This window comes from Amblyomma maculatum, chromosome 11, assembly GCF_055883805.1.
Source record: "Amblyomma maculatum isolate TAMU_Amacu chromosome 11, ASM5588380v1, whole genome shotgun sequence".
In the NCBI taxonomy this organism is placed as follows: Eukaryota; Metazoa; Arthropoda; class Arachnida; order Ixodida; family Ixodidae; genus Amblyomma; species Amblyomma maculatum.
This window is the reverse complement of record NC_139354.1, coordinates 82,887,554-82,898,617: the sequence shown is the minus strand read 5'-3', so window position 1 is coordinate 82,898,617 and position 11,064 is coordinate 82,887,554. Positions and strand designations below refer to the sequence as shown.

The following is an 11,064-nucleotide window of genomic DNA, read 5'->3' as shown; positions in this document are numbered from 1 at the left end:
CCGGGGTAAACTCGGAGATCGGCCGCGTTGACTAGTCCGGTTTCTCGACCACCCTGCGCATGGCGAATAAAGTAAGAAAGACGAGACATCCGCTTTGTGATTGTGTAAGGACCAGTCCATCGTGGAGCGAGAGAAGCAGCAAACCCGTTTGCTGCATCACTTGTGCGTGCGACGAAGGACTTCGTCGCTGACTGTGAAATCCAAATCTCGCCTTCCCTTGTTGTACTGGTTGCAGTGTTCCAGGCGGGTAAGGTCCAAGTTTTCCCTTGCCTCCTTCACAGACTCGGTCAAGCGGCTGGAAAGATCATGCGCGAATTTAGAATGGCTAATACCAGGTAAATCAGAGCCAATCAGAGCATGCTCTATAGGGAACCTGAGCTCACGACCAAGGAGAATGGCCGCTGGCGTAAAACCTGTTGACCGGTTTACCGTGGTTCTTGTGTGCGAAGGCCATCTCCTAGATACGAGCGTCCCAGTCCTTGTGCCGCTCCGTGAATGCCACCATCAAAGTCTTAAGGTTTTGATTCACTCGCTCTGTAACGTTTGCTTGAGGGTGGTAGGGCGTAGTCTTTTTGTGCTGCATGCCAAGAGCTTTGCAGTTGTCACTGAATATCCTAGGGTGAAATACGTGGCAATATCAGTGATACGCTGAGCAAGGAAACCAAAGCGGGTGAATGTTTCTAGTAGCTTATACCAAATTATCTTCGAGTCTAGCCTACTCAGGGGATACAATTCTACTAATTTCATGAAATGTTCAGTGATTACTAGCAAGTAGCGATTCCCTTTCACTGATCTGGGATAGGGACCCACTATGTCGCAGGCTACGATTTCGCATGGGTATCGGCTCTCTACAGGTTGCATGAGGCCCGGTGGTTTCCCTTCCATCGGCTTCGCAGTCTGGAAGGTATGACAAGTGCGGACGTATGTCAGGACATCCCTTTTCATGCGGGGCCATGTTGCGACGCGACACAATTTGTCATTCGTTTTCTTGCCATTGCTCTGGCCTGCGAGACGTCTATCGTAGAAGTACTCTAGAAAATGCTTACAGAGGCCCTTAGGAACGACCATACGAAATGCGGACTCACCACTCTCGGTGTCCGCTGCAGGTATATACCGCGGGAGTAAGCCATCTTCTTCTTCCACGTAGCTGTCATAGCTTCCGTTAGGCGCCCGGCTCCCTACAGGATTGGCGCTGTTCAGGCTTTGGCGTATCTGGTTGCACTGGTCGTCTGAGAGCTGAGCGTCGAGCAGCTGTTGACGGAACACCAGCGTTCCCCAGGTGCCTGCAAGAGGTGGCACAGCATAGACCGCGGGTGCTTGCTCACCCTCATCAAGAAGTGAAGCTCGGGACAGGGCATCGGCCACTTTGTTGAAAGTGCCTCTTCTGTATTCTACCCTGTAATTATACTTTTGGAGAGCGAGTGACCAGCGGGTTAGACGGCCAGCTGGGTTTTGCAACCTTGAAAGCCACAATAGGGCCTGGTTATCGGTCTGAATAGTGAATTCTACGCCATCCAAATACATGTCAAATTTCTTTAGTGCAAACACAATCGCGTGACACTCTTTCTCTGTCACAGTATGGTTCCGTTCCGATCCCGTCACTGTATGACCAGCAAACGCCAATGGGCAAAGCGTTCCTTAATGTTCTTGAAGAAATACCGCACCAATTCTGTACTCACGTACATCCGTTTGTACTGTGAATGGCCCGTTAAGGTCTGGAAGCCAACAGGTGTGCAGTATCCGCGATGGCTGCAGACAGTGAGCGGAATGATCCCTGCTCTGATTCTGTCCATGACCAGCGGGCACCCTTCCGGAGGAGCTGATGAAGGGGTAGTGCTAGGTCAGAGCAGTTCGGGTTGAAGTGGCGGTAGAATCCCACCATGCCCAAGAAACGCTGGAGTCTCTTTATGTTGGCTGATGGTGAGAACTGCAGAATGGCCTGAAGCTTCTCTTCATCCGGGCGAACTGTGCCCTGTTCCACAAGGAAACCAAGAAGGTTGATTGTGCTTGCAACCAACTGAACCTTGCCGGGGTTAATGGTGATGCCCGCATTCTGCATTCGTTGAAGGACATTGGTTAGATGAAGGAGATGCTCTTCTAAGCTTTCTGGGAACATTACTACGTCATCCATGTAGGCCATATCGTAGTGAAATTTAGCGTCTCCCAGCACAACGTCCATTACACGTTGAAAAGTAGCAGGTGAACTGCCGAAACCGAAAGGCGATCGCACAAATTCGAACAGTCCCCTGTGGCAAGTGAAAGTCGTTTTCTCAATGTCACAGCGGTTAATCGGGATTTGCAGAAAACCCCTACTGCAGTCAAGAAATGTAAAAAATTTTGCTGACCCAAGTGAGTACATGATAGAGTCAATTGACGTGAAAGGGTAAGAGTCCCGCACTGTCACAGCCTTCAGACGTCGATAATCACCGCACAATGCTATGCCATCTTTCTTAGGCGCGAGAACAACAGAAAACGCCCAGGGGCTTTTTGATGGTCTCACCGCACCGGTAGCCGTAGAGGGCCCCATTTCGTAGAGGGCCCCACCCAGCAGCGCTGGCTTGTGGACACTCAAGAACCTTAGATTGAATCGGATAGGACGAGCTTCGCCGGTGTCGATCCTGTGAAATAGTATGTTGACCTTCCACGGAGCCTCCGCGAACATTGCTGCAAAGGGCCTGAGCACTTTCTCGATTCTGCATTTCTCCGCTGGTGACCCCGTGAAGGAATTCAAAACAGAATACCACTTCCTGTGATATTGGCCGAATGGCCGTTCGGGGCAAGCAACTGTGACTGTGATTCAGCGGCCTTGGTCTTGAACTGAAATGCTTCTGTATCGGTGCCGTACTGGTAGGTGCCCTTACTGAGGTCCCTCACGATTCCCGCCTTCACTATGATGTTATGGCCTAGTTATGACTGGCCAGGATCGTCCGGGGAGGTGTAAGAAACGGTGTCTAATCTTTCGACCATTTATAGTAACTGTTGGGAGAGCTGCTGAGGTGTCGTATACTATGTGGGTCGATGCCATACCAAGGTTAGTGTTTACACTCCGCAACCGGACATGTTTTGTCTCACAGAAATTATTTACCTGTTCGCCCAAGACTGACACCGCAGACCCTGTGCCTAAAAGAACTCAAGGTTCCAGTCCGGCCATATTCACCAAGACTAGCAGTATCTTCTCTGGTTCGCTTTCCTCGTTGACGGGATTGCACTCACCGAGTGTTTGTAGGGTTTCTCTGGGTCTGCCTCCTGCATAGCAGATGGTGACGATGGTACCTGCGTCGACGGCACCTGGGTCGATTCAGTCAGGACAGCTCTCCCGGCGGTTGGACACGTGTGTGCGGCCTGGCAGCTGGATGGTGCGATGACCAAAACACCCTCCCCTGAGTTGTCCTGAATCTACGAATCGGAGGACAAGTTGCAGGTGAGACGTGGGTGTCGGGAGCGACACCCACGTCTCACCTGATGGCGACACCGTTGCACCCGAAGGCGACATTATGGCACCCGGTGAGGAGATTATTGCACCCGAAGGTGAATCCCACGTTGCACGCGGTGGCGAGACCGACGTTGCACCCGAAGGCGACATTATGGCACCCGTAGATGACATCCACGCTGCACCCGTAGGTGACATCCACGCTGCACTCGTAGGTGACATCAGCGCGGCACCCGTAGGCGCGGCTACCAAAGTCTGACGGTTCGCTTTTCCTGTCTTCTGATTGCTCATGCCCGGAACCTGCCTGTGTGGGTGGCCGAACTGTCTCTGTCAACTGGGCGCTTGCACCCGGTAAGTTGACATCGCTAAGCACGAAACTGCATGAACGTCAAATTGCGACACTCGCGGGGCACCCAAAGCTCGAGCAGAAATCACGTTGGGCGCCAACTGAAGGCTCCGTCTTATAGAATACGGGTCCGCGAGCAATGGTCTCGCCCGACGAGTGAAAAACGAAGTCTTTCTTAAAAACACCGGTTTATTCTGGATCAACAGAGAAGTATTAAATAAAAAAGAAGCAGCATTGGTCAAAACTGCGCTGAAAACATGCCGTTGAAGTGCGCGACAATGGACTATGAAGAATAAAACGGAACATGGGTCAGGGCTTCACCGCGGCAAGACAAAACACTCTGCGGTGCGAATAGGGCAAGCAATAGGGCCAAAGCGTTGACGACGGTACAAAAGCATTGCTTCTCGCGTGGCAGCACTCACGCTAATACTCCTAAGGCATTCTTGCAGGCACCGCTCCGTCTTCGTCTAGCAGGACCCCGCTCCGTTGTCCATGTAGATCCCGCCGGCCTGGGACGCTGCCTGGCCGCCCTTCGCTTGCCGGCCGCCCGGCAAAAACACCCCGAGTCATGCTGCCGACGCGCTTATCTACCCTCAGTCTCACGCCGATAACATGCCGTCCCCGCTGCAGTCAGCTCGCTCATGCGTATTCGCGCTGCCCAGGCAGACACCAACACAAACATGAAAAAGCGCACGCAGTTTGAAACCCTAAAAGGGGCTGTGGGGCCCCACAACCACTAACACTTCTTGACTACTCACAACTGCAGTGAACACAACTTTCGTGTTTCACCTATAATTAATCACCTAAAACTTATAGCCAAATTATTCCTTCGGACGCAACATTACGTCACTCTATATCGATTCACACCACTCATTAACCTCTACCACTTCTCAAATACTCACAACTGCTGGGGACGTTTACATTTTTTGTCTATAAATAATTACCTTTCTGGCTAAATATTTTTTTTTCGGGAATAACATTACGTCACCCTCTATCGATTGACACCACTCATTAACCTCTACCATTTCTCAATTACTCCCAACTGCAGCGGACACGACTTTAGTGATGGGGTGTGCGGACAGGGTCTGCAGACAGAAATCTGTGAATATGGCGAAGTAATGCTTCGCATTAAAAAAAAAAAACATATGCGCAACTAATCCACAATATGTTACTCAGAAAGAGCGCGCTATAGTATCAGAGTCGAAAACAGACTTGTTTTTAAAAGTTAACTTAGAAGAGAAACAAAACTTGCTTCATTTTGTGAAGAAGCACGAAGGGCTAAAAGCATTGCGGCTGTCTACCGCTTCGTCTTCCTAGGAAAAAATGCGCATGCGCCCCAAATATGTTTCAGTTACCATCACCTAAATTATGAGGAGTACTAGAAATCTTTCTGCTGATACTATCGCAAGCAATGTTTCTCCTTCTACGTAGTATTTCGCAACAAATACGCGCGGAAAGCAAGTAGCTATCTCAGTGTTGATTCTTACCTTGAGTGCATAGGACAGCGTTCCGGACTAAGGTGCGAAACAAATCGCATGCTGTTCTGCAGTTGTAATTCTGGGCATACATTTCTCAGGCCAACAGTAGCAAACCAGTCACTACTGTTTTGGCTTGCTTTAATGTAAACAGGAGATTTGTGTTTTAGGTTCTATTTGTCGGGCTTCCGCACGTTCCTACATGCAGCAGGCCAGTGCTCTAACCACTAAAGCACCGCGACGGGTTTCACTCTATTTGGCCAATCTCTGAATAAGCATTAGGCTCGAACTGTCGCAATGGAACGAACGGCACTACTGTCGACCTTGGAGCAAAAATTTGATTATTCAAATGCCTTCACAAGCTATAGGTAGCGTGATGAAATCTTCCGCAGGACCCTCACCTTACCTTTTGCATCACAAATTGTCTCTGAAGATAGTACAGCACTTTCGCGCCGCGCAAAACAAAAGTACAGGGTCTCCTAAGCTATCTCTCAAGAGGTGAATAGCAAAAGCCTGCTCTCCTCCTTTTATCACTTGCCTTTTTCTCTTGCCTCTTCAATTTACCTAATCCCCCACCTTCTGTCTTTTGGCCTCTCATTTTATTCATTGCTAAGCATTCTGGTCACTTGTAATCAGTTGTAGTTGTTACAAGTCATCATTACACATATTGACCATTTGTAGTCTTTCATAATCAATACAAGTTATTAGTAATCGTTTTAATTCTTACTATCATTACTAACAATTTTGGTCATTTCTTATCGATTGTCCCTACAAGTCATCGTTACACATATCGATCATTTGTGGTCATTATTATTCATTGTAGTCAATATTGCTCATTACTAAGAATCTTTAGTAATATTAATTGCAGTCACTACAAATGATCATTAGATCTATTAGTCATTACAAGACATAGTGGTCATTATTGAGCATTTTAGTCATTTTTAATCACCCTGTCGCTACAAGTCGTAACAAAACGTATTGATCATTACAAGTCAATAGTAGACAGTACATTTCATTACTATCCATTTTAGGAATTGTAACTTCTGCAATTTCTATGATAACCCCTATTATTGTCTATCACTATCAATCGTTTTTTTTCTTCTTTAATTTGTCTTTAATCAGACTGAATACGAGGACATTTATTGATGACGAGTCCGGCGGTCACTTCTATCGACGCGTTCGGCAGTCACGTCCTGCCAGACCACCATTAGTCAGAAAGGCCTTCGCCTCAAAATAGGGGTCTCTCAACATCCGTCTTTGAGGGTATAACGGCACAGGCTTAATGGCTCACGTACTCACCTCGTGGATTCTTCAAATGAAGGCACTTTGTTCCACAATCGCGAAACATTTTGCTATCTCACAAATAATGAAAGCCCTAGAGTCTTAAGACATCATGGGAAGTGAATGACCACTTAACATACAATAACGCTCCAATTTATCTAATCCGCACGAAGGCGTCCCTTTGGTCTAGGAGTGCAGTAACTAGGGATGAAAGAGTCCTAGGGGGTTTGATTCCCATCTCATACTTCATTTCCGAACGAGCTGCAGGGCTGCTGCCTTTAAACAACGACAGAGTATTCGTTGAAGGGATAGTTTCCAGTCGCCTCATACATAAATGTACAGGGTAGGCGCACATTAAATTACCTTAAAACTTCGCTAAACCAGCCATCCTATGCATTCCTAATACTCAGCTCTACTTCATTGTGCTAAGTACCACGAACCCTTAGGGTCACAACTTATTGATTGAAATCAGCACTACTGTTAAAGCTACTACCAAAGATGTAGGGCAAATATTTATTAACAATGGCACACTACCCATTTGGCACTGTGATCGAATGAGCAAATAATGATAAAATTTAATATACACAAGGATGCTAAGCTTTTTCTTGCCTTCTTATGAATGAATTCTTACGTCTTGCATGAGGAAAGAAAATATTGAAAGCAAGGAAACAAGGCAATTACAAATAAATTTCATAATGGTATATTCATCATTATCATCATCATCATCATCAGCCTGACTATACCCACTGCAGGCCGAAGGCCTCTCCCATATTTCTCCACTTAACCCGGTTCTGTGCTAGCTGCATCCACTTGACCCCTGTGAACTTCTTTACCTCACCCGCCCCCCTAACTTTCTGCCGCCCCCTGCTACACTTTCCTTCCCTTGGAATCTAGTTTTTTACGCTAAGCGACCATCGGTTATCCTCTCATCGCACTACATGTCCTGCCCATGCCCATTTCTTCTTCTTAATTTCCACTAGCATGTCGGTATCCTGAGTTATTTCTCTGATCCACTCTGCGCGCTTCCTATCTCTTAATTTTACACCTACCATTTTTCGTTCCATAGCCCTCCGGGTTCTCCTCAACTTAAGTAGAACTCTGTTAGCCTCCACGTTTCAGCTCCATAGGTGAGTACAGGTAAGATGCAACTGTTATGTACTTTCCTCTTTAGCGATACCGGTAAGCTGCTAGTCATACTCTGTGAGTGCTTGCCAAATGCGCTCCATCCAAATCTTATTCTTCTTGTTATTTCCTTTTCGTGGTCCGGATCTGCGGTTACTACCTGTCCTAAGTAGACATATTCGCCTACTACTTCCAGTACTTCGCTACCTAATGTAAACTGCTGTTCCTTTCCGAGGCTGTTGAACATTTCCTTAGTCTTCTGTATATTGATTTTCAAGTCTACCTTTCTACTTTCCCTGTCTAGGTCACCAAAGAAAGAAAGAAAGAAAGAGGAAGCCATAAGCACTTTTATAGAATAAGAACATGCGTTCACTTTCACATTGACTTTTATATTTATTTTACATAATGCAAAACAATTTAGTACCTGATGTTCATAAGGTACTTAGGATTGGTTTTAGGAGGTTTTGATAAAAATTAATGATTCGGTATATTTTAAATTCGGGTGAACGTTTTCGGCTTTTAATAATGATAATTGGTTCACAGGAAGGAAAGAGCGCAGTATCACATAATTTTTAATTATGGCTGGATTCAAAATAGTATTGTTACGGGGTGGCAAGCCGATGAAAACAGAACAAAAGAACAGGGAGAAGATGTTGGAGGATCGTGAGATGACGCTTAATGAGAATGTTGGCGGGCATAGCGCGAGCGCTTCTGCCCGCACCACTGCCTGCTTCTTCTACCTTGATATAGTCCGTAACATGATCCGGGGCCACTCAGCGATCATCCCGATCGTAGACGAGGAAGTTTACCGATGTTGATGATTCCATGGCATGATGATGGGCGTGTCTGGATGCTTGAAGAAGAGGAAGAAGGAAGAATAGAACATCTTGCCAGCACGATGATTTCCGATGACAGGACACTCTCGGGTCACACGTGGCCACGACTGGATGGAGGAGGACAAGGCACGCACCGCATGACATAGGCAGGGGAGGATGTCTTGAAGTATAGCGGTGTCTTGGGTCGGGGGGTCTTTGGTCGCCACATCTGGTCAGTGGGGTCGCATATGGTCTTTCGGGTCTCTTCGTGTGTCATGTGGTCATTTGTGGCGTCTCGGGTCAGTCTTTTCTTCGTCGTGTTATGTGTTTGGGGCGGGGGAACGGGGCGGAGGAACGGCAAGGTCTTGCTGTTTCCGGCAGGCTGGGGAACAGCCATGCGATGCCTCCTGACCTTCAGCCGACGGCGCAAGACGTCGCAGGGCACCGAAGCTCCGGACCAGGATGAGGGGGGGACGATGAAGTACCCCGCCCCTATAACCAATTGTCACGGGGAGAAAGCCAATGAAAACAGAACAGAGAACAGGGAGAAGTTGTTGGACGACCGTGAGATGACGTTTAATGAAAATGGTGGCGGGCCTAGCGCGAGCGCTCCTGCCCGCACCACTGCTCGCTTCTTCCTTGATATCGTCCGTAACATAATGAAGAAATGACAAACAAATCTAGCGCTTCCAATTTTTGCAGAAATGGAGAACTAGGCCTAGATAGTACAGAGAAAATTTTCAATGGTAACACTTTATTTACTTGTGCCAGACTGTAGAGCTGAATACGGACAATATTCAAAACCAGCGCTCAGTTTTAGTTTTATAATTTTAAACATTATAAGGCAACACTGTTTGAGGCCGTAATATTTCTGATCTACTGAAGATTTTTGAGAGCGATTTCCATAAAATTCGATGATGATTGTTTTTCGAATATTGCGCGAATTTGATTCGTTGTGTAGAACACACCTAGCTGTTTAGAGCTCCTAATTTTGCCGCACATTAACGAAAATATCTGAATAATAAACAGAAAACGATTTAACGTTAACAACGCATCATGAAGGTATTTAAAGCTGAAAATATGTTTCTTGTAGCTTGTCTTGTGGGGCAATGTTTGGCATTTTTGGCTAAATCAACTGCGACAATAAACCAAGTTTTAAAGAACCTCACATGAAGTGAGAGTTACATAGATTTAGCGGGTAAAAAAGAATAGATTGCAAAATTTATTACGTTAGCAGGAGATCTCCAAACTTGCAATTTTTTGAAAAGGCAAAAACAGCGTTTTCCACCTGCACTGATACACGTATTTTCTCTGAGAAAACTACGCCGTACCTTGCTAAACTAATGTCCATTCCTTTGTATCGAGATATTTACGCACCACATATAAAAATTTAATTAAGAACAACATATAGTAATGGAACTTTGATTTCTATTCTTATCGGAATACACCCATATATGTATGTATTTGGTGTTCTTTTATTGTCAGATATAACAAAAACGGAAGCAAAAAGATATTTGCATGTCCCGCTTTCTTGATATCGAGAAAACAGAAGCACCGGAACTCTATCCGATCAAGATTTTAACTCGCCAACCTTAAAGGCTCCTTTCCCAATAGAACCCGGTATGGCATTTGCCGGCGTTGTGATTATGAGCGAAACGTCCCTGTCATAACTCTGGCAGATGGTAGTTAGCAGGGTGTTTGACCATGCTCCGACTGGTCATGAGGTTATGAGACATCAAGAGCCCACAATGCATGACCAAGTTGCTCGGTAGCGTCACATCAGTGTTTCCTTATTGTAACTAAATGGTGAAATTTGAATCAAGTCCTCCATGACACCTGGATCATGAGCTAGACACAAAGGCACAATCATACGGAGTGTTTAAAGAGGGGATTTATATTTACCTCGCCTGCCTTTGTGTCGCGTGGCCACTTACAGCTACATGCTAACGTCTCTGTGTGAGTTAACACGGGCACGAAGTAAAAGGTTAACTGTTAAGCGAATAGCAAAGAATATGTATACGGCGCTCCCCAAGACATTCGGGCAAACTGAAGTCACTAAAGCTTTCTCGCCACACCCTCAAAACAGAGCTTAACTCTACCTCCTAATTTTTAGTTACAAAGGAGCGATTGCTAATTATCCAGCTCCTAAACGCAGCCATACGCTGCCGTATGTGAACACATTAGGTAACGTTTTCATATCAGCAAAACGCCGTTCCGTTTTTTGAAGAAAGCATAGTATCGCTTGGAGCTGTGTCCTTGCAGCGTAACGTGTGCTTAAAATCCAACCTATAAGACATCTGAACCGCCGCTCTGAAGGAAGTCATGAGAAGGTAGACATGTTTAAAAATTCTTACTTCGATCTGCCTAACACGATGCTGCTGAGGAGTGAGGTGGCTAAAAAGCTCATAAATTCAAGTGGTTTTTTAACGGTGGTAATGATACATGAATTATGAGGGACACTGTAGTAAAGGACTTTCAGTTATATTTTTATTTTTATTATTTATTTAGACATACTGTAGGCCTGTACAGGACCATATAGGAGCTCGTTGACGTAGCTTCAGCAGAGAAAGTCGACAATGCAAAATTTGAAAATTG

At 46.0% G+C, this 11,064-nt stretch overlaps 1 protein-coding gene across 1 annotated transcript in view; it reads left to right on the top strand.

Annotated features, from left to right (window-relative positions):
- The window catches only part of LOC146174277 (uncharacterized), a 39,664-nt gene that overhangs the window by 6,485 nt on the left and 22,115 nt on the right, over positions 1 to 11,064 (top strand). The window contains exons 2-3 of the mRNA XM_084585366.1: positions 3,258 to 3,356; positions 3,487 to 3,665. Of these exons, the coding sequence (XP_084441492.1) occupies positions 3,258 to 3,356; positions 3,487 to 3,665 (278 nt within the window). The remainder of the gene's footprint in view (positions 1 to 3,257; positions 3,357 to 3,486; positions 3,666 to 11,064) is intronic.